At 40.2% G+C, this 25621-nt stretch overlaps 1 protein-coding gene and 1 long non-coding RNA gene across 47 annotated transcripts in view; one reads left to right on the top strand and one right to left on the bottom strand.

The window, feature by feature from the left end:
- LOC309499292 (uncharacterized protein) overlaps nt 1–25621 on the bottom strand; it is a 548614-nt gene that overhangs the window by 443563 nt on the left and 79430 nt on the right. For 37 of the 46 annotated variants that reach the window (XM_082170471.1, XM_082170463.1, XM_082170457.1 and 34 more), the window contains one exon: nt 22698–22871. The exons of the other annotated variants lie outside the window; for them this stretch is intronic. In XM_082170471.1, coding sequence (XP_082026597.1) covers nt 22698–22871 — 174 coding nt within the window. The remainder of the gene's footprint in view (nt 1–22697; nt 22872–25621) is intronic. 46 annotated transcript variants of the gene reach the window in all.
- LOC309499342 lies at nt 22890–24688 on the top strand. The gene is made up of 2 exons (XR_014206212.1): nt 22890–23949; nt 23980–24688. It is a non-coding gene; the product is annotated as an uncharacterized lncRNA (long non-coding RNA).

A 25621-nucleotide genomic window follows, 5' to 3' on the forward strand; every position in this document is an offset into this window, starting at 1 on the left:
TATATATTAACATCCGGAAGCCGGCTTAATAAGCTAGCACTGTTGCTATACTCCCAGCATAGCTGGACCCTTTAGTTTCAAAAGACAATGGTTGTCAAAATAAACATCATTTCAATAATTATTTTATCTCTAAAATATAGAATTTTTTCCGTTCTGCTTAATGAAACATTCCTTATCTTTATATCATGTTAATCCCTGTTAATCATACTCAATGCCTTATTTTTATCTAAAACTCACTTTTCATACCATTTCAACTTAATTTGACTTAATCAGGCGTTCATAAATATGAATTTTATCTTCCCCTACATGCCAGTTCCTTCTGTATCTGTTCAATCCAACAATTCACTGTTTGTAATTTCCATCAGGAAAAACATTCTATCTTCCCCTACATGCCAGTTCCTTTATGCATTTATTTTCGTTTTCTTCTATCTTCTTCAGTTCCACAAACTACTGTCTGTTCACAGTTTTACATGCTGAACACGACTACAACAACCTTTTGTTTAACAATTATCCGTTTCCCAATTTCTTGCATGCATTTCTGGCCGTAATTTTTTTCCATTTTACAGAAAACCAGTGTATAAAATTATCTGGTTTAGGCCTACTGTTAGATGACCCCATTTTGGCTGATTTCTATCTCCCAGGATTTACAAAATTGACGCGCGTCTAATAATCTGTGAGACGTCTCTGACAGATCCGATTTTGTCACCTCAAATCGGCAAGGTTTAGCAAATATGCTTCCTGTAATTATGGTTTACTCAAATCTTTCCGTGAGCACTTTCTAGCGCTCGATTATTCACCTAATTAATCTGGTGTGGCTCTTCCGTCCACTTTTACGAGACTTTCTCAGGTTACAGAGATTTTGAGTAAATCTAATTAATCAGCTGTGGCTCTTTCCGTCCACCTACAAGCTAGTTTTTTTTTAGAAAATTGACTTGACTTCCTCAGGTCAATTTCCCGCTTAAAACTTTCTCTGCTCGTACCAAAGAGACAGTCTCAGCCAACATGGTTCATTCACAGTTATATCAATTTACACCCAACAAAAAATTAAATAATTTAACTGTCTCTTACCCGAGATGCTTTTACTGCTGCGAGTTCTTTCTGAATCCAGTGATGTTTCTCCCTGGCCCTGATAGCAGCTTTGGCTCTTCTCTCTTAAATTTGGCGAGGTAAGATCAAAGCATGTGCTTTGAGATGATCAGTTCGTCAAATCCGCTCTCAGGACCAGAAGAAAACCTCAAGGAGTCCCACTTCTGACACCAATTGTAAAAGCAAAACAATAATTAACAATAACAGCATCACAGCATAAGAGACATCAGGATCAAATTGTCCTTAAAAGATATTTATTTCTTGCAAGAAATGTTCCCAATCCATCCACAGTCCAGCTGCAGGCGGAGTGAGACTCAGAGCAGAGGTGGGCCAGCTTCTTTATAGTGTTCTTTTCAAAAGCTATCTCTTACAGCCCCCACTAAACAAATGAAATAGAGGAACCCCTGTGGCTCCCCTAACCCCGGGAATCTTTACACCTCTGAAGTCTCACACATACCTTCCAGCTGTATAAAGAAACTCAAAATACAGTCAAATAAATGTATGGCATTTCATTTGTTAAATCATTGAAAATAAAATACAAAGAAAATATCATTTTTTTTCCACAACAGACGCCCCAGAAAAAGTACTTCTGGTTTAGAGCATGTCATGACTACAGTAGACATTCAGGAAAAGGAGGGAAAAGGGTTGTCAAGGTACGCCACAAATTGTCAGAATCTTTCAGCCTTGTGTGGCCAATCATGAGCCGCTGGACTGATCACGCAGACTGACCCCGTCACCTCCATAGACATAAGTAATATAAGTATTTATTATGTCTATGGTCACGTCAGTCAAGCCCGAAGCAAGACACACGGCTGAACGCGTCTTCTCCACACTCACTTATAAACAAAAAAAATGTTTCGCCTATCGTGCGTCTACTCTACACCCCTACCACTAAAAAACCTAAAAAACCTCATAGTTACAACGCGGACTGTTGAGCAGACGAGTCTCAAGCCTATTAGTGATCCAACGCTGCATACTCTTAAAGGTTACGTCCGTGGATCACGGCTGAACGCGTCTTCAACTTATAAAACAAACTTATAATATAAATTAGTATTAATATTGATAGCATCACTGGTAGCTTCGTTGCTAACTCACTGTCCATCTGTTAAAATGGCGAATATATCAGATGTAAGTAGTCTACCGTTTGGTGCAGCTGAGGACACATTTGAGCTGCACGCACTGCAGTCTGAGCTGGAAGCTGTTGAGAAACAGATCCACAACCTTTTATTGAGACAGGCCGAGCTGAGAGACCGGTGTTTGGCTCTTGAAACATCACGCGCCGATGCACACAAATCAGTGTTTAACGTTACTAACCCGCTGACTCCGACCGCGTCTACTCCGTGCGTTCCTCAGCATCGGTCGCAATCAGCCATGGTCTCGTTCACTCCGGCTCCAACACGCCACCACGAAGCCTGGGTGGTTCCGCAGCGGAAGACGCGAGTCAGGTTTAGACCAAGACTTTCTCCGACCCTCCCGGTTTTCGAGTTATCCACACAAAACCGCTTCTCCCCTCTACACGAAACAGAACGCGATGCTGTGATCATCGGCGATTCCATCGTTCGGCACGTACACGCTACGTTAGGTAAAAGTAAGGTGCAAAGTCACTGCTTTCCTGGTGCTCGTGTTTCTGAAATCGCCGCTCGCGTTCCCGAGATCCTGAACGGTGACGAGCGCGTCGGAACTGTGGTCCTGCACGCGGGAGTGAACGACATCAGGCTGCGCCAGACGGAGATTCTGAAGAAAGACTTCAGGAATCTAATCGATACGGTACGCAGCACATCGCCTGAAACAACGATCATTGTGTCAGGACCGCTTCCCACGTACCGATTAGGGCATGAAAAGTTCAGCAGATTATTTGCGCTAAATGAATGGTTAATGTCATGGTGCAATGAGCAGAAACTGCTCTTTGTAAATAATTGGAATCTGTTTTGGGAGCGTCCTAGGCTTTTCCGTGCTGATGGCTTACACCCAAGCAGATTCGGAGCGGATCTTCTGTCAGATAACATCTCCAAAATGTTAAATACCCTTTGACTAGTAACCAAAAGTCCAAATCATAGTCTCTGCTGCACCAATTCAACTGATATAAATACTAGTGTAGAACATTGCATAGAAACCGTGTCTATTCCTCGTTTAGTGAGATCAAATAATAAATCTAATGCAGGATCTAGGAAAAATCTAATTGTTATTAAAACAGAAAATGTTGCTATTAGTAAACAAAAACTATTTCTAAAGCTAGGTCTTCTAAACATTAGATCACTCACACCTAAGGCAGTTATTGTAAATGAAATAGTCACAGATAATAGCTTCGATGTACTTTGCCTTACTGAAACCTGGCTTAAACCAAATGATTATTTCGGTATTAATGAGTCTACTCCTCCTGGATACTGTTATAAGCATGAGCCCCGTCTGATTGGTCGTGGCGGAGGTGTTGCAACCATTTATAGAGATATTCTAAATGTTACTCAGAAAACGGGTTATAAGTTTATTTCATTTGAAGTACTTGTACTAAATGTTACGCTCTTAGATGTTAGAAAAACATCCCTATTATCTCTAGCCTTGGCTACCGTATATAGACCGCCAGGGCCTTACGCTGATTTCCTAAAAGAGTTTGCAGATTTTCTCTCAGACCTATTAGTCAATGTCGATAAAGCATTAATTGTTGGAGATTTTAACATACACGTAGATAATCCAAATGATGCGTTAGGAGCTGCGTTTACAGATTTATTAAATTCATTTGGGGTCAAGCAAAACGTCACCGGACCAACACATCGTCTTAATCATACACTCGATTTAATTATATCACATGGAACCGATCCAACCGATATAGATATCATTCCACAAAGTGATGAAGTCACTGATCACTACATGGTAACTTGCATATTACGTACTGCTGTAATATGTCATGCGGCGTCGCGTTATCAACCAGGCAGAACAATCCTCCCATCCACCATAGATAATTTCTCAAATTGCTTATCTAATCTGTCTCAGCTTCTGCCTGAACCCAAACAAACAGATGAACTAGAAGAACTAACTAGCACTATGAGCACCATTCTCTCTAGAACATTGGATGTGGTTGCACCTATTAAATTAAAAAAGGTCTGAGAGAAAAATAAAGCACCATGGTATAACAATACTACGCATGTTTTAAAGAGAGAAACCCGTATTTTAGAGCGTAAATGGAAACAAACTAATTTAGAGGTCTTTAGAATCGCGTGGAAAGACAGTGTGTCACGTTATAAAAAGGCCCTAAAAGCGGCCAGGGCTGAGCACCTCCGCAAACTAATAGAAAACAACCAAAACAATCCAAGGTTTTTATTTAACACCGTGGCTAGACTAACAAATAAACAGACGTCACCCGAACAAAATATCCCGTTACAGTTCAGTAGTAATGATTTCATGAACTTCTTCACTGAGAAAATAGAAAGCATCAGAACCACAATTGTAAACGTTCAATCTTCAATCGCGCCTTATAATTCAGCTTCAATTATCACCCCGCAAGAACAATTACAGTGCTTTACAACTATAGAACAAAAAGAGTTAAATAAACTTATCACTTCATCTAAAACAACAACATGTTTATTAGATCCTATACCAACTAAACTACTGAAAGAAGTGTTACCTGTAGTGGAAGAGCCTCTCCTCAATATTATTAACTCGTCTTTATCTTTAGGTCATGTTCCAAGAACATTTAAACTGGCAGTTATAAAACCTCTCATTAAGAAACCACAATTAGATCATAATAATCTAGCAAATTATAGACCCATTTCAAATCTTCCATTTATGTCTAAAATATTAGAAAAAGTGGTGTCCGCTCAACTGGGCTCTTTCTTGCAACAAAATGATATCTATGAAAAGTTTCAGTCTGGATTCAGACCGCATCATAGCACTGAAACTGCGCTCGTTAAAATCACAAATGATTTACTTTTAGCTTCTGACCAAGGCTGTATCTCAATACTAGTTTTACTTGATCTTAGTGCTGCGTTCGATACTATAGATCATACATTACTCTTAGATCGACTACAAAATTATACTGGTGTTCAAGGACAAGCACTAAGCTGGTTCAAATCATACCTATCTGACCGCTACCATTTTGTCTATTTAAATGGAGAAAAATCGATCATAACTCCAGTAAACTATGGAGTGCCGCAGGGATCTGTATTAGGCCCTCTGTTATTTTCAATATATATGATGCCACTTGTAAATATTATAAGGAAACATGGAATTAGTTTCCATTGTTATGCTGATGACACTCAAATATATATTTCATCACGGCCGGATGAAAACGCTAAATTTTCCAAATTGACAGAGTGTGTTAAAGATATAAAAGATTGGATGACGCGTCATTTTCTTTTATTAAATCCAGACAAGACAGAGGTAATACTTATCGGTTCAAAAAACCGCCCACAAAACCTTGCACAATACAACTTTAACATCATAGGATGTCCTGTTACTTTATCCTCTACAGTAAAAGACCTGGGTGTTATACTCGATTGCAACCTGTCTTTTGAAAATCATATTTCATATGTTACAAAAACAGCCTTTTTCCACCTTAGAAACATTGCTAAGCTACGTAATATGCTATCAGTTTCTGATGCAGAAAAGTTAGTTCATGCATTCATGACCTCGAGACTGGATTACTGTAATGCTTTATTAGCTGGTTGTCCTGCATCCTCAATAAACAAGCTACAGTTAGTCCAAAATGCCGCCGCTAGAGTTCTTACGAGATCAAGAAAATATGATCATATAACACCGATTTTATCATCACTGCATTGGTTACCTATAAAGTTCCGTATTAATTACAAGGTATTGCTACTGACTTATAAAGCCCTAAACGGCTTAGCTCCAGTCTATTTAACGGATCTTCTATCGCCCTATAATCCATCGCGCTCTTTAAGATCACTAAATTCAAGGCTTTTGGTCATACCTAGGATATCCAGAACCACCAAAGGAGGGAGAGCATTTTCACATTTGGCTGCAAAACTCTGGAATAGTCTTCCTGATACTGTTCGTTGCTCAGACTCGCTCTCCCAGTTTAAAACTAGATTAAAGTCGCATCTCTTCAGCCAGGCATTCATATAATCCTACAGTTCAAACTACAATCCGGCCTCTAGCTCATAAATGCCAGAGGAGAACTGGCCCCCGACTGAGCCTGGGTTCTCCCAAGGTTTTTTTTCTCCATTAGGTCACCTGATGGAGTTTTAGGACACCATTAGGTCACTTGATGGAGTTTTTCGGTTCCTTGCCACTGTTGCCTTTGGCTTGCTCAGTTGGGGATATTTTGGGGATATTTAATTAAATTTTATCAATCAATAAATTCCTCTTGAAACAAACTTTGTTGTATTATTTTAATTTAATACTGTGAAGCTGCTTTGATACAATCTGTATTGTGAAAAGCGCTATACAAATTAACTTGACTTGACTTGACACACGCAAGTGACGCAACCCATAGCAACGCGTTATGGCAACGACACCTCAGACTGACAGATTTGTAAAAATAGGCTACTTTAGTTTTTGTTTTGTTTTTTTATTTAAGTTTTTATTGGGAAGGGATACAATTCACGTCTGATCACATTTGTCACTTTTACAGCTTTACCGGTTTACATAAATATGTTAAACAGGACTAGCAAAACTCTCCAGGCAGTGACAGAGACAAAAAATAAAACACCTCAACGAATCCCTTTACAGTTTTCTTCAGATTTAACACAGAAACTATTTACAAAAGAGGGGGGAGGTAATCTCATCACTAAAAAAAAAGAAAAAAAAAAGACAAAACTCTAAATCAAAAAAGTATTTGGTTCAATAGGAGTTATGTACTCAATCCATTTAGACCAGAAATTGATAAACAAATCCTTCTGAAAATTCACATAAAATGTAATTCTCTCCATATTGAAAATACATTTTAAAACATCAATCCAATCCTGTATTTGTGCAGAATTAGGTTAGGCTACTTTAGTTTTGTTCACATTATCATGTTAATTATAATCGACTGCATTTTGTTTTATTGACCCCAATATTATCATTGATATTTGTTTGAGAGGGGCACTTTTGATTAATTTTTAAAAAGGGGCTCGAGCACCCAAGATCTTTTTGTAGGAGACTTTGAGCTTTGTAAGTTTGTAGATCTTATACATGCAAAAACATCTACATACCACACTAAAGAAAAAGGAAAACATGAAAACGCATCATATGACCCCTTTAATACATTAATACAAATGTAATGCAACTATTATTAAAAACAAGATGTATAAACTCAAGCTTCCATTGTTTTCTAAAAGTGAGCTTGAACTGTTTTTTCTTCTTCTCCTAATCATGAAAAATGAATTTTAATTAGTCTTTGTCTCCCTCTGCTGGTACAACACACAGATATTCAGGCTCTTTAACTCTGTAATAAAACTCAGAGCTTTTTGAGTTTCTGTGCGTTTGTACAAATAAAATGGTCTATGAATGAGAAACTGTAATTTGCTGCTGTGAAATAAAAGGTGTTTCACTGCCGCCTCATCTGGGCTGAGTTTCCCGATAACGTTGTCTCTTAGCGCGCTACGAAGACTCTTAAGGTATAACTTAACTGAAGGTATACCATTTCTAGGCGTGTTCCCCGAACTATACCTTAGGAAGCTGCTTAAGATAAACCTTCTTACGTGCGACGTTACCCGGTGCTGTCCGTGGCGATGGTGCTGAATCTGCTGATATCGATGGCTCGAGAATCAATTATTCTCTCGTGCAAGGGCTGTTTATCTGAGAAAGCGGTGTTCTTTATAAAAAAGCACTTTAGAAATAGTTGAAATTGCATTTATTAGGACTCATGGGATATTATAAAAAGTAATCCAAACTATAATAGCCTATAATAGCATTGCCTACATATTTTAAAATTGTATCATATATTGCTGCCATAATAACCATTTAAATTTGTATGTGCTTTCTTCTCTTTCCCATTTTTGTTCGCTGAGGTGGAGCTGCGATGAAATATTGTTCTTGTAAATACTTTCAAGCATTTCAGTAATAAAAGTGTACGTCACGTACGGTGCTCGGCAGTGATATGGGGTGGTGGTGGCGCAATGGATAAGACACATGCCTTTGGTGTGAGAGACCCGGGTTCGAATCCACTGTGAGACACCAATGTTTCCCTGAGCAAGACACTTAACCCCTAGTTGCTCCAGAGGCGTGCGACCTCTGACATATATAGCAATTGTAAGTCGCTTTGTATAAAAGCGTCAGCTAAATGAATAAATGTATGTATAAATGTAATGTGATCAAAAAGGATTTAAACAGTGAATTTTGAATCTCTTCTTGAAAACGCAGAGATGTGGATTCAGACGGCAATTAAATTACCACACGACCTGTTTGTCAAAAAACAGTAGGTACTAATTTGGCCAGGGATTTTTACGCGGGTTGGGTGAGAAAAAACACTGATATTATGGATTCGGACGGCACTAAAATCACAGACTTACCCCTGTAAATGTTTAAAATACCGGACGAGCCCATGATAAACAATATCAGCGTCCGAATAGGACTTAACTGACAGTAGCCTTTGCTTTCACTGGCCTTTAAAAGCGCTCTTTTATTAAAATAAATTTATAAAATTGTATTATAATAATATAATTAAAATTCTAACAACAGTCAGTGTAATGACAATTTTATTCTTTGCATGAAAACACTTGAATTAGCCTAACTGAACACTGTCTGTGTGTATTAAAACTTCAGAATTATATTCATATAGCCCTGCAACAGTGATAAGGTGAAGCTAAGAGTGGTCCAGACCAACCTTCCGAAAGTATGACTTACAGAAGGTATACTTAACTAAGAACGTTTCGGGAAACACGTATTATCCATAAGGTACAGCTTAAGGTGTAACTTAAGAACGACGTAGCGTTAAGAAGGTTTCGGGAAACTCAGCCCAGGACTGTCAGAGGATTGTTGAAATCTAAATGAAGTCTTAATTTATAACAGTGAAGTCACTGTATCTTCAGTCTCTGTTGATTCTGTTGACTGTGAGTCTCTGTAGTGGATCCTTATTCACCATCAGATGATCATCAGAAGATCAGACTGTCATTTATACCTAAAATAAAACACACAAACAGTCACATATGCAGTATGAGATATTACGTCTGTCACATATTTTCATAAGAAAACTAACTAGATAATCTATATTAATTCATTCTCAAGCATGATCATATAGCTTCTATCTGATGCTCAAAGTCACTTTACAAAATCAAAAGCACATGAAAGGTCACTTTCACACAACGGACAGCTGATACAGAACCAGCAGAAATGATCATTACACTCCACGACACATTTAATATCAGTTAATAACAACCCAAATCTCAGATTATCACACACATAAGGCGTCTTTACACAGAAAAAGCGGCACAGAAACCAAATCTGAAGCGGCATTAAATCACAAAATGTGCATTTACACAGAATGTTTATTGCTTCTCTGACGCGGAGAACAAAAATGCATTTACACTGGAACTAAAATCGCGGGAAATAATACTTTGAACATAACTATTTTAAAACTACAGTTTTAACAAAGTGTTATAAAATGAATTTAAAAGTAAACAAAGAGATAAAACTCAAGATAAATAAAAATACAGAATTTTAGATTTCCTCTGTGTGATATAGCGATCTCACGCTCTGATGTTTGTCATAATTCTGTGGTACTGATAGCTATTTTCTATTTCTTAATAAAATTGTTCCAGATGGAACAAATGCTACAAAGAAATTATGAATTATTACACCGGGTCGATCACCACAGGATTTTTTTCTCTTTTTTTTCAAAGAGCCAGAAAGAACAATTATGCTATCGTTAGCGTTTCAGGCAGGTCGTGTGTGGGTGAAATATCGTCCTCAAGAAGATGATTTCTGTAATATAATAAAACACAGTGACACTGAATAAGCATTTCCCGTATCTGAGAGAAATGAAGCGTTGCGTTGATCTGCCAGTCTCATCAAAGGAAGATTACAAACGGCGAAAGCCAATTGATTACACACGTCCACGACTCTGTTATTTTGGTGGTTTGCTTCACGATGTGAGTACAGGACACTTTTACTTTATTGTCCCTTGGCCTTGTTGGCTGACATTTTTTTATGTGGCTAAAACAATATGGAGCTAGGCCGATATGTTTAGTCTTCCGCTTCTTGATTCTCGCGCCGCATGTTTGGTTGTCATGACAATGACGTAGTTTAGAGCGGCACAAGTTCACGTTCATTTACACTGAACCAAAACAATATCAGAGTCATCTTTGATACTAGGGGCTGAGGTAGATCAGACCCGTCATACTTTAAGTCTGCTTTTATGCGGCATTGTGTCTTTACACAGAACTTTGAGCGACACAGAGCCGCTTTAGAGCAGCCTTAACTCGGCCGTGTAAAAGATGCCTATAGAGACAGTTAAAGGGGAAAAGCTGGAAATAACATTAATATTATTTTCACAATCAGTCACAACAGTATGAGCAGAATTAAACTCATATTAAACACAGTTTAAAGTTCAGAGACCTACAGAAACTGAAGCTGAATTTAAGACTCTGATGATCTCAGACACAATATTCACACACACACACACACACACACACACACACACACACGTGGTGTTACTGAACCTGGTACAATTTACTTATATTTCTAGTGAGTAAATCAGCCATTTGAACTTTAAATGAAAATATGATGATGAAAATTATTAAAAACTATTCTTACCATAATAGACTCTCCAGTTTATAATGTGGATCATCTTTCAGATCCTTTAACAGCTTCACTCCTGAGTCTCCTAGTTTATTCCCAGACAGATCCAGATATCTCAGGTGTGAGGGGTTTGATCTCAGAGCTGAAGCCAGAGCAGCACAACCTTCATCTGTGACACCACAATCACTCAACCTGTAGAGAACAATGACACACATTAAGTGTTCGGATCTTTTTAAATTTTCAGCCATCCGAATAGGCTAGTAACAGGCAGCACACATGGCACGACTCGTGTTTGTCATTTCTTGTATTTTTGTTTTATTTATACAACTGACCACAGGTCATAAACCTGAAATAAGAAATAAACCAGTGTTACAAATATATCCATTGAATATATAATGCAAAATAAACAAACATGAAGTAGTTACAATAAAATAACTAGATCTATTTCTGCTGTAAATAAGAATACACTATCATATAATCTCCTATACAGTCTTACACAGCTGCGTCAGAACACCGCAAAAACTACATTTCCCATCATGCATAGCAGTGCTCCTGCGCAGAGTATAGCTATCACACGAGTCAGCAGGCAAAGTGCATTAATCATTATAACACTTCATTAAACAACACTTCAACAATCAGGAACAATACTTCAACAATCATGTTTTACTAAATGAATGCAACTCAACCTCACAAAATACTACCACACAACCGTCTGCTACATTAGTTTACTTGGTAATTGGTTAATTATCCAGCGTTCGAACACATCGCAAACCGAGAGAACTGAACAGCACACGCGCTAACTTAACTACAAATTAAGTCTCTCAGCGCGGACTGAGCGCATCCAATCGACAACTACACAAGTACAAAACTTTAAACACTCCTAAATTAAAGCACAGCAGACCGTAGCCCATGGCAGACACTTCAAAAGGTTTTAAATTCGCTACATACCAACGAGCTGTGTGCTCCTGATGATGGGTTGTGAATAAACAATAGACGCTACTCTACGTTTTTTATGAAGCTTACGGCGCAACTGCGCATGCTCATACCCAAATGACCAGCACGCTACAAAATAATCATTATGAAATATAATTTGCTTAAACAAATCTTACTGTTCCCAATATTTTAAGCAGACTTTTTTATAACCATGAATTTTACCAATATATTTTCCTAGTGACCCAAAGAACCGAACACCTCCCACTTGGCCGACTGATACAAATTCAAGGAGGCCACTACAAAGTAACTTGAGTCCTTCAGTAGAAACAACAACTTAGAGTCAAGTATTGTAGCATATACAGAATTAACAAAATACTTTTCAATGTTATCATTTGCTCAAAAGGACTCACTAAGGAGGTAGGCCCCACCACCTTGCCTCCTACTGAGTGTAGGTTTGCCCTTGAACCACCCAGCCGCCTCCCAGGGTTACCCACTAACTAAAAAAACGTCTCTTGGGTACCCAATGGCAAGGACTTTATACTTTGTGCTGGTCTTCAACAGGAATCAACACAACCAGTCTCCGCACATCCCTGCGAAGGACGATAGTAGAAGGTAGGGTAGAATCTTTTGCCTGGGTCCTGGCAACAAGGGAGGCAGGAAGGCCTATACAGGTCGCCACGTCGGCATCTCGGACCACTCCAGACTTGTCCGGATAGGTGACGACGATTCGACCGAGCCGAAACTGTCCTCTCAGGGCATTCTGGTCTGCGATCCAAACCAGATCTCCAACCTGGACACTTCTTTCCACTCTGTGCCATTTATGCCGGATAAACAAGTTCGGTCCCGCTAGTTCACTCCACTTTGACCAGAATTTGTCAACTCCTGCTTGAACAGCCCTCAGCCTACACCAAGAGTGGGTTTTCAAGTCGATATTGTGCATATCTCCTCTTTGTCCGGTGCGTCCCAGGATGAGGGAGTTAGGAGTCAAGTACTCTACTGTATCCTCTTGCTCTTGCGCCTTGGCGTCGATGGGTCGTTCGTTAGTTAGGTTGGCTGCTGAGTAGAGAAGAGTTTGGAACTCCCCCCAGGTATAGCTGCCAGTTGTTCCACCGAGGCTATTGAGAGCTCTTTTAATAAGTTTGACAGCTGCCTCGGCCGCTCCATTTCTATGGGGCGAGTCCGCAGGATGGAAATCCCACTGCCATTCAGTTCCATTTTTTGCTGCTATGTTCTCGACAGCCACCTCCTGTAAGCATGCTAAGTGCTTGTGTAGATCTCTCAGAGCAGACTTGGCACCCATGAAATTTGTGCCTCTGTCGGACCATAACTTCCGAGGGTGCCCCCTCAGGGCAGTGAATCTGGAGTAGGCTTGAAGAAAGCTCTCGGCAGACAAGTCGTCAACGAGGTCCGCGTGGATGGCTCTGGAAGCCATGCAACAATATACAACTCCCCAAACCTTTTTCTTGGTCCGTTTCTTTACTCCATCTCTGACCTCAAAGGGACCAAAGAGGTCCAATGTGGTATACTCAAAAGGGTTTGCTCTACTAGTACGCTCATGAGGAAGGTCGCTCATTACTTGTTGGCATAGCTTTGCTCTTTGCTTCTTGCAAGTAACGCACTCGTTAATAATCTTCTTGACTATTCTTCGGCCTTCTATGACCCAAGCTTTTCTTCTCGTACGTAGTAGTGTAGCAGCAACACCTTCATGATTGGCCTTGTGAGCTTCTCTAGCCAGCAAAGTCCCCAACCATGACTGGAAAGGAATCAACGGTACCACCCTACCGTCTTCACTCCAAGATTGCACTCTACCGCCACAAAGCAAGAGTCCCGTGTTTTCATCTTTGGTCACAACTAGGCGGTTCAAGGCTGTAGTCTTAAAGTTCAAGCCGTCCTGGGCAGCAAGGGCTAAGTCTTGAAAAGCAACTGTTCTCTCTTCTACAGACAGCTTAGAACTCTTTGCCTCCCACTTTGCTGAATTCAAGGCTCGGTACTTCACACTTAGCCAGGATTCTGCAGCTCGTCGAACCCAAGCGACAGTTCCACATAGTTTTGACAAGCTACTGAACCTTTTGGGCTCCACCAGGCGCACAAGAGCCACGCCCCAAAGTTTCCTTCTCTGCCTTTCTACTGTTTGAGTTGGACCTTGGTCTTTTGGCAGTGGTTGTAGTATATTAATTCCCACGTTAGCGCCATTATCAGTGCTGCAGGGTCTTGCAATCTTTTGCGATTGAGCCCTGGTGGTTACAGCTGAGAATGCTTTTCTTTGTAACTTTTTTACCTTATCAGCAACTTTGGTCACAATTTCGCTGGCCATCTTCACAGGCCATTCAGCCTCAGGTCTTTTTAGGAATTCGGGGCCTTGTTGCCATTCTGACTCTTCATCGAGCTCTTCAGGAGTTGCTCCCCTAGTGACAATGTCAGAAATGTTGAGGTTGCCGTCAACCCACCTCCAGTCATCAACTGGCCCAGCCATCTGTATTTCACCGATTCGGTTGGAGAAGAATGTTTGGTAGCCATAACTATCCTTCTGGATCGCCCCTAAGATAGTTAGGCTATCCACAAAGTGGACCCAGCATTCGACCTCAAGGCGGCAGTGCTTCTCAAAGTACTTTTTCAACCGGGTTGCGAAGACAGCGCCACATAACTCTGCCTTGATCACGTCCCCTTTCTGGTTGAGAGGAGTAAGTTTGGCTTTCGATTCAACAAACCTCACAACAACTCCTCCTTGCGTTTCCCAGCGGAGATAAAGCATGGCACCGTAGGAAGCCTCACTCCCATCCGAAAACGTGACACCCATAGGGCGGCCCATGGCTCCAAAAGGTGTGAGACTTCTTTCAAATTTTATCTTGCCAAGTCTCACGTACTCTTCAAAGAGTCTAATAGCAGCCTCCCGGATTTTTGGCGACAGTGGGTCATCCCAAGTATCTTTAGTTGGATTGCCTATACTTGCCTCTTGGTAGGATTCCCTTACGAGCATTACTCCTTTCTGCTTTGCTGGAGTGCCAAGTCCGATAGGGTCGTAGAACCCAGCGACCTGACTTAGAAGTACTCTGCGAGTTAAGGGGTTTGGAGTTCCACTTCTTACTTCATCTTCCTTCAAATCAATTCCCGTCCTCATCTTGCCTCGCTTCTTTGAGAAATTGATGGACGTCAACACCCGAAGTTTATCGGTCTCTGGTTCGTAGCCGACACCCAGCGCTTTACTTTCTTCGTCTCGCCTTGGTAAATGCCTTGGTAAATGCTTTCTTTTCTCTACTCTTTTCCTGTGACCTCTCAGTATAGTCTTTTGAGCTAGGCTGCAGTTGATCTAACTCTTCAAGAATGTCCTCCTGTTTTTTCAGGTACTCCATTAGACAATCAAAGTGATTTCTGGGTGAAAAGCCGCTCGCAGGGTCGTTCTTATGAGTTAGCCACTTTTCTTTCAGGGAGTCTGGTAACTTACTCTCAATCGACTGTGCTACTAACCGATTTTTCACAGCATCTTCTTCCCCCAGGACTTGGAGGTCATGAAGAGCTCTTTCCACAGCTTGAATTAGTTCGATCGTCTTTCTAGGGCTATTTCCCCTTACAGGCGGTAGGCCATGTACTTCTTTCGAGATAAGTAGCACTATTTTCGGCTTGTTTCCATATTTGTTGTCCAGTAGCCTGAACACGTCAGTGGCAGATCCACAGCTGGACAAGACGAGGTCCCTTTTGACTTTGTCGTCTAAACTTCCTATAAGATGGAACTTTCTTATATTTTCCAAACCATGAGGGTTCCCCAGCTGCTGAAGGTCCTCCCATTCAGCTTTCCAACGGTAGTAATCTCTCATGTTACCAGAGAATGTAGGCAGACGTGCACGTTCCAGCATGATTTGGGGCTTGAAATGGAATGGCCCTGGGTACATGTTGGGAGCACCTTGGACTTGCAATTGCGTGCTTGTAGCATTTGGAAGTCTACCATGACTGAGATAGGTGGGAGCGATGGGTGGGTTATGCTGAACTTCACCTATAGGGATGTGACTGTCTACGGGACAGGACAGTTTACGGTTAGGAGAAGAACTAATAGACGCGGCTTGCTCACCGGTCTGGCTATCCTCGTCTTCGTCTTTCTTCCCAGTAACTTTCTGCTCCTCTTCGTCATCAGACCAAGCGCTGCGCCGCCATGCCCACTTATCCCACAGTCTCTCTTGTCGCTTCCTCATCATCCTGCTACGGTCTCTAGATTCCGTTAGCACGGCATGAGGAATCATTTCTGTCCACTCAGTTACTAGACTGTTGACTTCACAGACCTCTCGTTCTAAGTTTCTATTCATCAGTTCACACTCCTTCCTAGACAGCTGCAGATGGTCAGTTGCTTCGGCCTGATCCAGGGCTGAGTTAACCTCTTTTAAGAGGGTGGAGATTTGCTCCTCAGCAAATCTGGTCCAGAAGCTGTTTTGGATGAGGTGTTTAACTGCATCAAACTTGCGATCGCATTCCAATGTTTTCTCGTCAACCTGATCTGCCTTTTTTGTGGCCTCTTCGTCTTCTAATTCTCGTAGGGCCATAGCATACTCAAATCCTGCATCTTCTACTCTGGTATGATCTCCTTTGAACTCTCGCCACTCAGCCTTTAGATCCCTTTCTTCTAGCGCATTGGCCCTGGAGATGAGATGGTTGGCTTTTTTAGTGAATGCAGTCTGGGCTGCTGAACGCTTCTGCCGTAACCTCTCTGTTTTCTCCTTTTCTGCCATCTTGTTAATTTGCTTTCTTCTTAGGTTTGCAGACCAGCAAGTGAATATAGGCAGTATAGATGGGCTTTTAACTTAACTAGATAAGGTAACCAGTCACTGATTTATCTTCTGGTCTTCAGGCTTTGTCTTGGCTTCAGAACAGGGCCACAACGTTTGAATGGCAGGCCTATATGGTTTATGACTGTTCGGATCTTTTTAAATTTTCAGCCATCCGAATAGGCTAGTAACAGGCAGCACACATGGCACGACTCGTGTTTGTCATTTCTTGTATTTTTGTTTTATTTATACAACTGACCACAGGTCATAAACCTGAAATAAGAAATAAACCAGTGTTACAAATATATCCATTGAATATATAATGCAAAATAAACAAACATGAAGTAGTTACAATAAAATAACTAGATCTATTTCTGCTGTAAATAAGAATACACTATCATATAATCTCCTATACAGTCTTACACAGCTGCGTCAGAACACCGCAAAAACTACATTTCCCATCATGCATAGCAGTGCTCCTGCGCAGAGTATAGCTATCACACGAGTCAGCAGGCAAAGTGCATTAATCATTATAACACTTCATTAAACAACACTTCAACAATCAGGAACAATACTTCAACAATCATGTTTTACTAAATGAATGCAACTCAACCTCACAAAATACTACCACACAACCGTCTGCTACATTAGTTTACTTGGTAATTTGTTAATTATCCAGCGTTCGAACACATCGCAAACCGAGAGAACTGAACAGCACACGCGCTAACTTAACTACAAATTAAGTCTCTCAGCGCGGACTGAGCGCATCCAATCGACAACTACACAAGTACAAAACTTTAAACACTCCTAAATTAAAGCACAGCAGACCGTAGCCCATGGCAGACACTTCAAAAGGTTTTAAATTCGCTACATACCAACGGGCTGTGTGCTCCTGATGATGGGTTGTGAATAAACAATAGACGCTACTCTACGTTTTTTATGAAGCTTACGGCGCAACTGCGCATGCTCATACCCAAATGACCAGCACGCTACAAAATAATCATTATGAAATATAATTTGCTTAAACAAATCTTACTGTTCCCAATATTTTAAGCAGACTTTTTTATAACCATGAATTTTACCAATATATTTTCCTAGTGACCCAAAGAACCGAACATTAAGCCTATATCCAGAGATAAACATGACACTTAAAAAATAAATAACATAATGCTGTCAATATGAAATATATACAAATATTCATTAGAAACAAGCTGTTAAACACATCAGTTAGGATTAGGAGATTCAATATACAGTTTGTACAGTATAAAATCATTATTTCTATGGAAAATCCCCATAAAACATGGAAACCCAACGTGTGTGTGTGTGTGTGTGTGAATGTGCTTTAATGCTTAATGTATTAGTAAACATTTTAAGGAACGTGTGTGTGTGTGCTTAATGTATTTGTAAGCATTTTAAGAAACATTGTGTGTGTGTGTGTGTGTGTGTGTGTGTGTGTGTGTGTGTGTGTGTGTGTGTGTGTGTGTGTGTGTGTGTGTGTGTGTGTGTGTGCTTAATGTATTTGTAAGCATTTTAAGGAACGTGTGTGTGTGTGTGTGTGAGAGAGAGATTGCCCTTTCCAAAATACAGCATCTCTTTGCAAACATACATATCCCTAAATGCATCTTAAATGAGCTGAATAATAAGACTGTAGGCCTGGTAAGACGCTGGATAGGACTAAATGCACACTCGACAAGAGACGTCCTGTTTCACAGGTCCAGAGAGGGAGGGCTGGGCGTCCCTCATATAGAGTGGGTGTATGTTGCCGCCAGAATAAGCAACCTGTTAAGGATGTTAAATAATGACGACGCAGCCGTGCGTGAGCTTGCCCGAGCCTCACTTCTACTACATCTGGGGAAACGCAAGGTCCCTCTTTCTACATCAGATGATGCCAGCTTCCTCGGGTTCAGAAGAAAATCCAATGGAAAATTGGACACCAATACACCAGGCTTTGGCGTGCGCTCGGACTGGCTGGACCTGAATGACCTCTGCAACCGCGCAAATATCCAACTGCGCTGGAGGAACATAGCAGGACAGTCGGCGGAAGTCAATAAGAACATTGTCACGGATTCAACCATCACGGCAGAGGCAACCATCATAACTGGAGACAACATTCAACTCCTTGACACTCAAAACATCAGAAGGACAATAATCGATCACTTCCATTTGCGTATGATACAGCACTGGACAGGCCTACGCCTACAAGGACAACTGGCCTGCCTGCCCTGTGCCGACCATAACGTATCACACACAGTTCTGAAAAGCACAGCCCTACAAGATGACATCCACAGATTCACAATTAAAGCTCGTCTTCAGGTACTACCAACAAAGTCCAACTTAGCAACATGGTTTCCATCTGCACACGAGCCGTTTTGCCTGCAACATCACAGACAAAGAGAGACGATCGCACACATCCTTAATGGCTGCTCTGCCTACAAAGGACTGTACATCGCGCGCCACGACCGTATTGTTGCACTCTTAGTGAAGGAGCTCAGAGACAATGTCAACCTTACCACAATCCATTGTAATGAAAAGATCAAGACAGACTGGTTCTCCCCCCCACACGAACAGTGCGCTACATTGGAAACTGCCATAAATCACTTACCAAATACACCTGACATAGTTGTAATTAATGAACACACCAAAGCCGTTACAATAATAGAATAGAATAATTGGTTGCTCTTTTGATGCTTACATGGACACCTGCTATTCTTCAAAACTGTTGAAATATAAACCATGGTACAATGTTTTCAATAACTTTGGCTACTCCTGTAAAGTTATTGCCCTCATTTTTGGCAGTTTAGGCCATGTGCACAAGTTGTGTGTAAGAGGCCTGCAGATTTGCGGACTACATAAGAACAAGGCCAAAAAACTGACGAGATATTGCTCTGTATCAGCAGTAATTGGTAGCCTCTATATATGGAGGCGTAGATGCCACCTTTACCCTTAATGTGCATAATGGACTGAGATATTGGCTGCTGTTGTACACCTTTCTGTCAAATTTGGATTATGTCATGATATATGCTTATCTTTTAATTCAAATAAAGAATTTAAGTGTGTGTGTGTGTGTGTGTGTGTGTGTGTGTGTGTGTGTGTGTGTGTGTGTGTGTGTGTTTGTGTTTGTGTGTGTGTTAGCAGGGGAGCAGTGTGTGTGTTGTTATATGTGGTAAAAAGATAAGATAAGGGTTTATAGAAAATCCAGAGCTTCCCACTCCCCACTTTACGACATTAGCCACTTTTGCACTGTCGGGCCGAACGGTTCTCATTGCTTAACCGATCCATTCCATGCCGATCTGGGTCAGCTGGTACGGTTACGGTTTCTTTTTCCACTGTGGGTTTGATACATAGACAGTATATAAACTGGACACAGCGACCCCATAGATTTCAACGGAGACAAGTGAAGTCAGTTAGAAGCACTAACTTCCTGATGGCTGAGCGTACTGCGCAGACTCAAACTGAGCTTGACGACGTAGACGTGACGTGAGCAACCTGTCTGTCTTCTAGTAGCTGTGCCAAGAGAAATCTGAATCATTCCCTTCCAAAACTTATAGAGACGGAGAGTGTGAGTAGGAGGTGTCCTTGAGCTTGGAGCAGGAGAAACTTTTGCTAAGTATTCTGATTAATTACTTTGACATTTTGCCTCCACGTCCCCCCGACTGCCCGCGAGCTTCTCCTCCTGTCCATACGGTAATCTCTCTATTGTGCGACAGAGAGTTGCGTGGTTATGACGCAATCGTTAGCCTATTTTTACAAAAACTGCATCTACGGGGCCATAACGTAAGATACAAGGTAATGGAGCCTTTTATACATTGTCGTGTTTCTTTAGAAATAAATAATGGACAAATGGAGTCTTTAAACGCCTCAGATGTAAAGTTATTCACTGTCAAAGTGACGCCAAAATGAATGGGAGTCAATGGAATGCTAACAGCAGGTGATGGTCTGCTAATCAATGGCGGCGCCGGGGAACCTTCAATATTTTATGAAACCCTTCCCCCCTGGTTTGATAGCAGCCGCTCTTTGGAATGTAACACAAACGCGTCAGTCGTTGCCTTGGTAACGCGCAGTTTACTGATGATATGAGATGTAAATAGCGATCGCGTTATGGAGAATGATCAGCTATTGATTTTAATTGTATTATTGCTTTGTTTTCTTCACTCAAAGAGTGCGCTTAACCAGCTACAGAGAAACTGGCAGCCAGGCAACAGACAAGTGACCAATCCTGGAGACTTTACTTCACGGATTCTACCAGCACGGTTCGGCTGAGGATTCATTACCATTATAAGAACCGTTCGGCCCGACGGAGGAAAAGCGACTATTGTGGAGGCGTTCATGTGTGTTCAACTCGTAAATACAATCTTTACGAGATAACATGAAGCACCATATGAGTGTTGAGTGACGTAATATCCCTTTCAAGTGGACGCGTGGAAGAGACGTGAGACTGAAAGCACTGAAAAGCCCTCGCGCTACTCATATGCTGAGAGAGAGATAAGGCAGTAGAGCTGCACGATTCATCTTTAAAATACTGTGATCTCCATTCAAACACCCACACAATCTTCTTCCATTTCGTCTATTAAACCTTTGACAAAATCATATCACAACATTTTAAATCTGTGTTGGCGCTGCTGCTGACCCAGAGAGAGTTGTCATGAAACAGCTTCACAAAAGGTCTTTAAAACCTCATAATAGCATCATTATTTCTGTGATACAATAGATCAAATTATCATAGAAGTACTGGGATAAAAGTTTAAAGTTCAAATATAAACACTGATGTCTACGATAGCGATCAAAATAGAGTAAATCAGCCTTTGATAGAAACTTGGCGCTTAAAATAACGCATTTATCGATTACATTATTCCGCCACTAGGTGGCGACAAGTGACTGTTAAAAAATGTATTTGTAATTGAATTATTTAATCAAGAGAATGTAGAACTGTATGATGATTCTGAAATAAAACTCAAAAAGATGTGATGAATTGAATTTGTAAATATGACTCATCTTATACATCATGTACAGTCTGTGTAAGTGTATGATTTAACTTTTACCCATAGTCTAGTGTAAAAAGAAAAGAAATACATTGCAATATCGAATCGCAATATTGTAGAAACGCAATTCTTAAAAATTGCAGTACATATCGTATCCAGCCCTCGTGTGTGTGTGTGACTTTGAGAGAGAGAGAGAGAGAGAGAGAGAGAGTGTGTGTGTGTGTGTGCGTGCGTGCGTGTGTGTGTGTGTGTGTGTCTGTACATGTGTGAGCTTAATGTTTTTGTAAACATTTTAAGGAACTCTTAATATTAATGTAATTAATGTCCAATAAAGGCTGTATTAAAGCACTCAATGACATTTTCTGATTCTCCGTGACCTAATCTAGAGTGAGAATTATTTATGATTAATACGTTGTTAACAAAGCATTATCTGACTCTTTACATAAAAGCTAATTAAACAATAATACTTGGTTAATTACAGTGAACCAAGAATTTGCTATTTGTATATAGTCTCTTAATATATTAACTACAGCTTATACTATTATATACTATTCATTAACTATAAACTAATAGTTTGAAAATGATTTATAAGCGCTGTGTTACTGTATACTTGTGATAAAGTGTTGCCATTATTTCAAACCGGTCGCATTAAGTGTAATTGTTCCTTTTGTATGTGATGAAATGATTCTTCTTTTTCAAAAATAACACAAAATATACAAAGTAAAGATGAATTTGACTGATAGCATTATTTTATTATTATTATTTTCAAGATTTCCATAGATATGGTGATCTATTGTTATTGTGTGTTATTTTGGCCATGATAATCATGTAGTGATAAATCTGATATGGTGACAGCCCTGGTTCAGGTGAAACACACACCACTTCCCTCTTTTCAGCTGCACACACACATTTTGAGGCAATGCTCAAGCTTTTACAAGGGTCTGTTTGCACAAGCATTATAAGGCAAGTTGATTTACAGCAAACATTTGTCATTTAAAAAAACCTCTTCACTGTATCCTGCATCTGTTGTCTGGTTTGTAGTTCGTCCGGTTTATTTAACTGTTAGTTTTAATAATATAGTAAGATGTAAATGTTCCTCTTCAGGGAGACTCCTCACCGCTGCCTTCTACCGCCGGCAGGATCTGACGGCTCAAGCTGGAATCTGTCACTGAACCACCGGATGGGGCTTACACCAAAGATATATTGTATACACTATCTACTGTACATATTAATCCTTATTCACTCCGAGTCTTTATGGTAGAGATGATCTTACCACAGTATCTCCAGTTTACAGTGAAGATTCTCCAGTCCAGCAGAGAACAGCTTCACTCCTGCGTCTCCTAGTTTATTCTCAGACAGAATCAGTTCTCTCAGGTGTGAGGGGTTTGATCTCAGAGCTGAAGCCAGAGCAGCACAACCTTCATCTGTGACACCACAATCAACCAACCTGTAGAGAACAATGACACACATTAAGCCTATATCCAGAGATAAACATGACACTTAAAATAGATAACATAATGCTGTCAATATAAATATATACAAATATTCATTAGAAACAAGTTGGTAAACACATCAGTTAGGATTAGGGGATTCAATATACAGTTTGTACAGTATAAAAATCATCATTTCTATGGAAAATCCCCATAAAACATGGAAATCCAACGTGTGTGTGTGTATGTGTGTGTGTGTGTGTGTGTGTGTGTGTGTGTGTGTGTGTGTGTGTGTGTGTGTGTGTGTGTGTGTGTGTGTGTGTGTGTGTGTGTGACGACCTGTGTCTTCCATTGGGGTTTTCCTCATCCATGGATGGATTACTCCGCCCTCCTACCTGATTTCATTGGTGACACCTGTTGCCGATTTCCCTTTTCTCCTTTAAGAAGACGCAAGACGGATGGCAGAGCGCCGCGGCCAATTTGATTGCTTTTGGACATTCGTTTGGTTATGTTTTTTTACATGCATCATTACATTACAGCACATTACATTTTCATGCATTCATTTAACACGACACTACTGACATCTGACTGCTACATTACACAGTTTTTTGTATAGTTTTTCCTTTTGTTAATAAATAATTTTCTTAAAAAATTTGGCTTTCTCGTGTCCCACTTTTGTTGCGTCCCTTTTGAGTCACGGGGCGTAACAAATGGGGGCTCGTCCTCGTCATAGTAATTATTTTCCTTTGTTTGATATTTCGTCGGTGATTTGAAAATATTTGATAATTTTGTTGTTGTTTTTGATTCCTTTGAATGCGTTTTGAAATGATTGTTTGGTTGTGACGTTTTGGGGGAAACCCAATTTGAATAATTTGACATCACAATAAGTGCGTTTTGGGACACCTGAAAGCATTTGGTGCAGTTGTTTGGTCGTCGTTTGAATTCACCGACTGGTAGGTTACCTTTGTGCAAAATTGTTTGTTTTAACTTGGAGTTTTTCCCTGATAGGAATTAGGGACCGTTCGGTATTTATGGAAGGGGCCACCGGAGGAAAATAGGGGAGGGTCATGTCTTTTTATTCTTTGTTGAGGGAGGGTCATCCAATTTTTTTTGGTCTAGGGGGAGGGTCACCCAACTTTTATATTCATGAAAACAGCAACATTTCAAAGTGGCTTGTTTGGTGCTATTTTTTTCCATTTAGATCGATGTTGATCTCGCGTTATCAGCCCCCCTTCGATATCAGATGGGTCTGACCCAACAAAAATCCAGTTTGGCGCTGTTTGACATTGCGCGCGCACTTCAGTTCCCGCTTAGAAAAAGTGCATCATGTCAGAACAGAATGCCAATGAAATGTTTACCCGGGAAAGCTTTAAAGCACGAGCAAATAATGAACTTTTGTGATTGCGAATAAGTGCACAGTGTCCTGTGAGTGTAACTCTACCACTGCATTAACATGTTGTGAACGTAGGCCTACGTCGAGTTTTACAGTATTGGGACTGAGGCGCATACTACCATATTTTAGTTTCCATTCTTATTTTGTTTCCACGATGTGTAAGATGTAGGGCTACCACATCTTTAAATTACTATTAGATTTATTTAAGTTAACATAAATACGTGGACCTACACCACAAAAACTAGTTGAGGATAAATTCGTTAAACTTGGGCGATTCCAGTGTTATGGACGTGACATTTGCAGTCAATACGTGAAATATAAATACTCAGAAAATGCATTTAATACCAATATTTTGAAAAGTCTGAAAGGAGTCAAGACATTAGAAAAATATCAGTCTACACATGCGTTTTATATTTAATATGAGGGAAATACACATGTGACGTGACACAAAAAATCTTTAACTTTTAGGTGGCAAAATATTTTTTAGTAATTCTATAAATTACACTGTGCAAACCAAAAGATATATACCCACCGGATGAATAAAGATCGGCCTCCACAGAACATAACATTATTTTTATTTTATTTTTCGTGGTCGCATTTATGTGAAAAAAAAAAAAAACAATGTTACGGGCATGATAGTTCTACATTACGGACATGACTGCTCTGAAAGCGACTTTAAAAATTTCACAGAGACCTCAAACAGAAAGCTCTTTAAAGTGAATTTCGTTTTTTTTATTAATTGTATCTTAATTTTAATCAATGTTTTATCTGGATTTAAATAGCCTAAGAAGTAAATATAGTAGAAAATAGATAATCATGACACGGAGGCGCGGGCGAGAACTGGACTCGTCTCATAAATGAACAGAAACTCAGCGTAAGGCTACTTGCCTCACAGACCTGAGAAATATATAGAAAGCTTGAAATGTCTACTTTTAAACAGAACAATTCAAAATGAAGGAAAACAGACTGCTTTCTGCTTATGAAATGTGCATTTCTCTGGCGCGTTCTGAGAAGATCGCGACGCATCGTCAACTTCATCTTTGCAGTCGACACAGAAAACACTTGTTTATTAATAAACAATTAAAATGTCTCCTTGCTATATTTGACATATTCATAATAATTACTTTTGCCGGTTCTTTGTGACAGCTTTTAGATGCTTTGTTGGCAGCGCCACCCACATGTTGAACGAGTCACACCGCATCAGCACCGAAAACATGATTTTTTTCAAATCTAAAATCAAATATCGTGATACGAACCGAATCGTAGGTTTGGTCTATCGTTACAGCCATAGTAAGATGAGAAAGCAAGAGTTTATGGTTTTAAAAAACAAACAAACAATGGCTATCTGAACATCTTTGCCAAGCGCAGTACAGA

Source organism: Leuciscus leuciscus (genome assembly GCF_965113295.1).
Source record: "Leuciscus leuciscus genome assembly, chromosome: 5".
Classification (NCBI taxonomy): domain Eukaryota; kingdom Metazoa; phylum Chordata; class Actinopteri; order Cypriniformes; family Leuciscidae; genus Leuciscus; species Leuciscus leuciscus.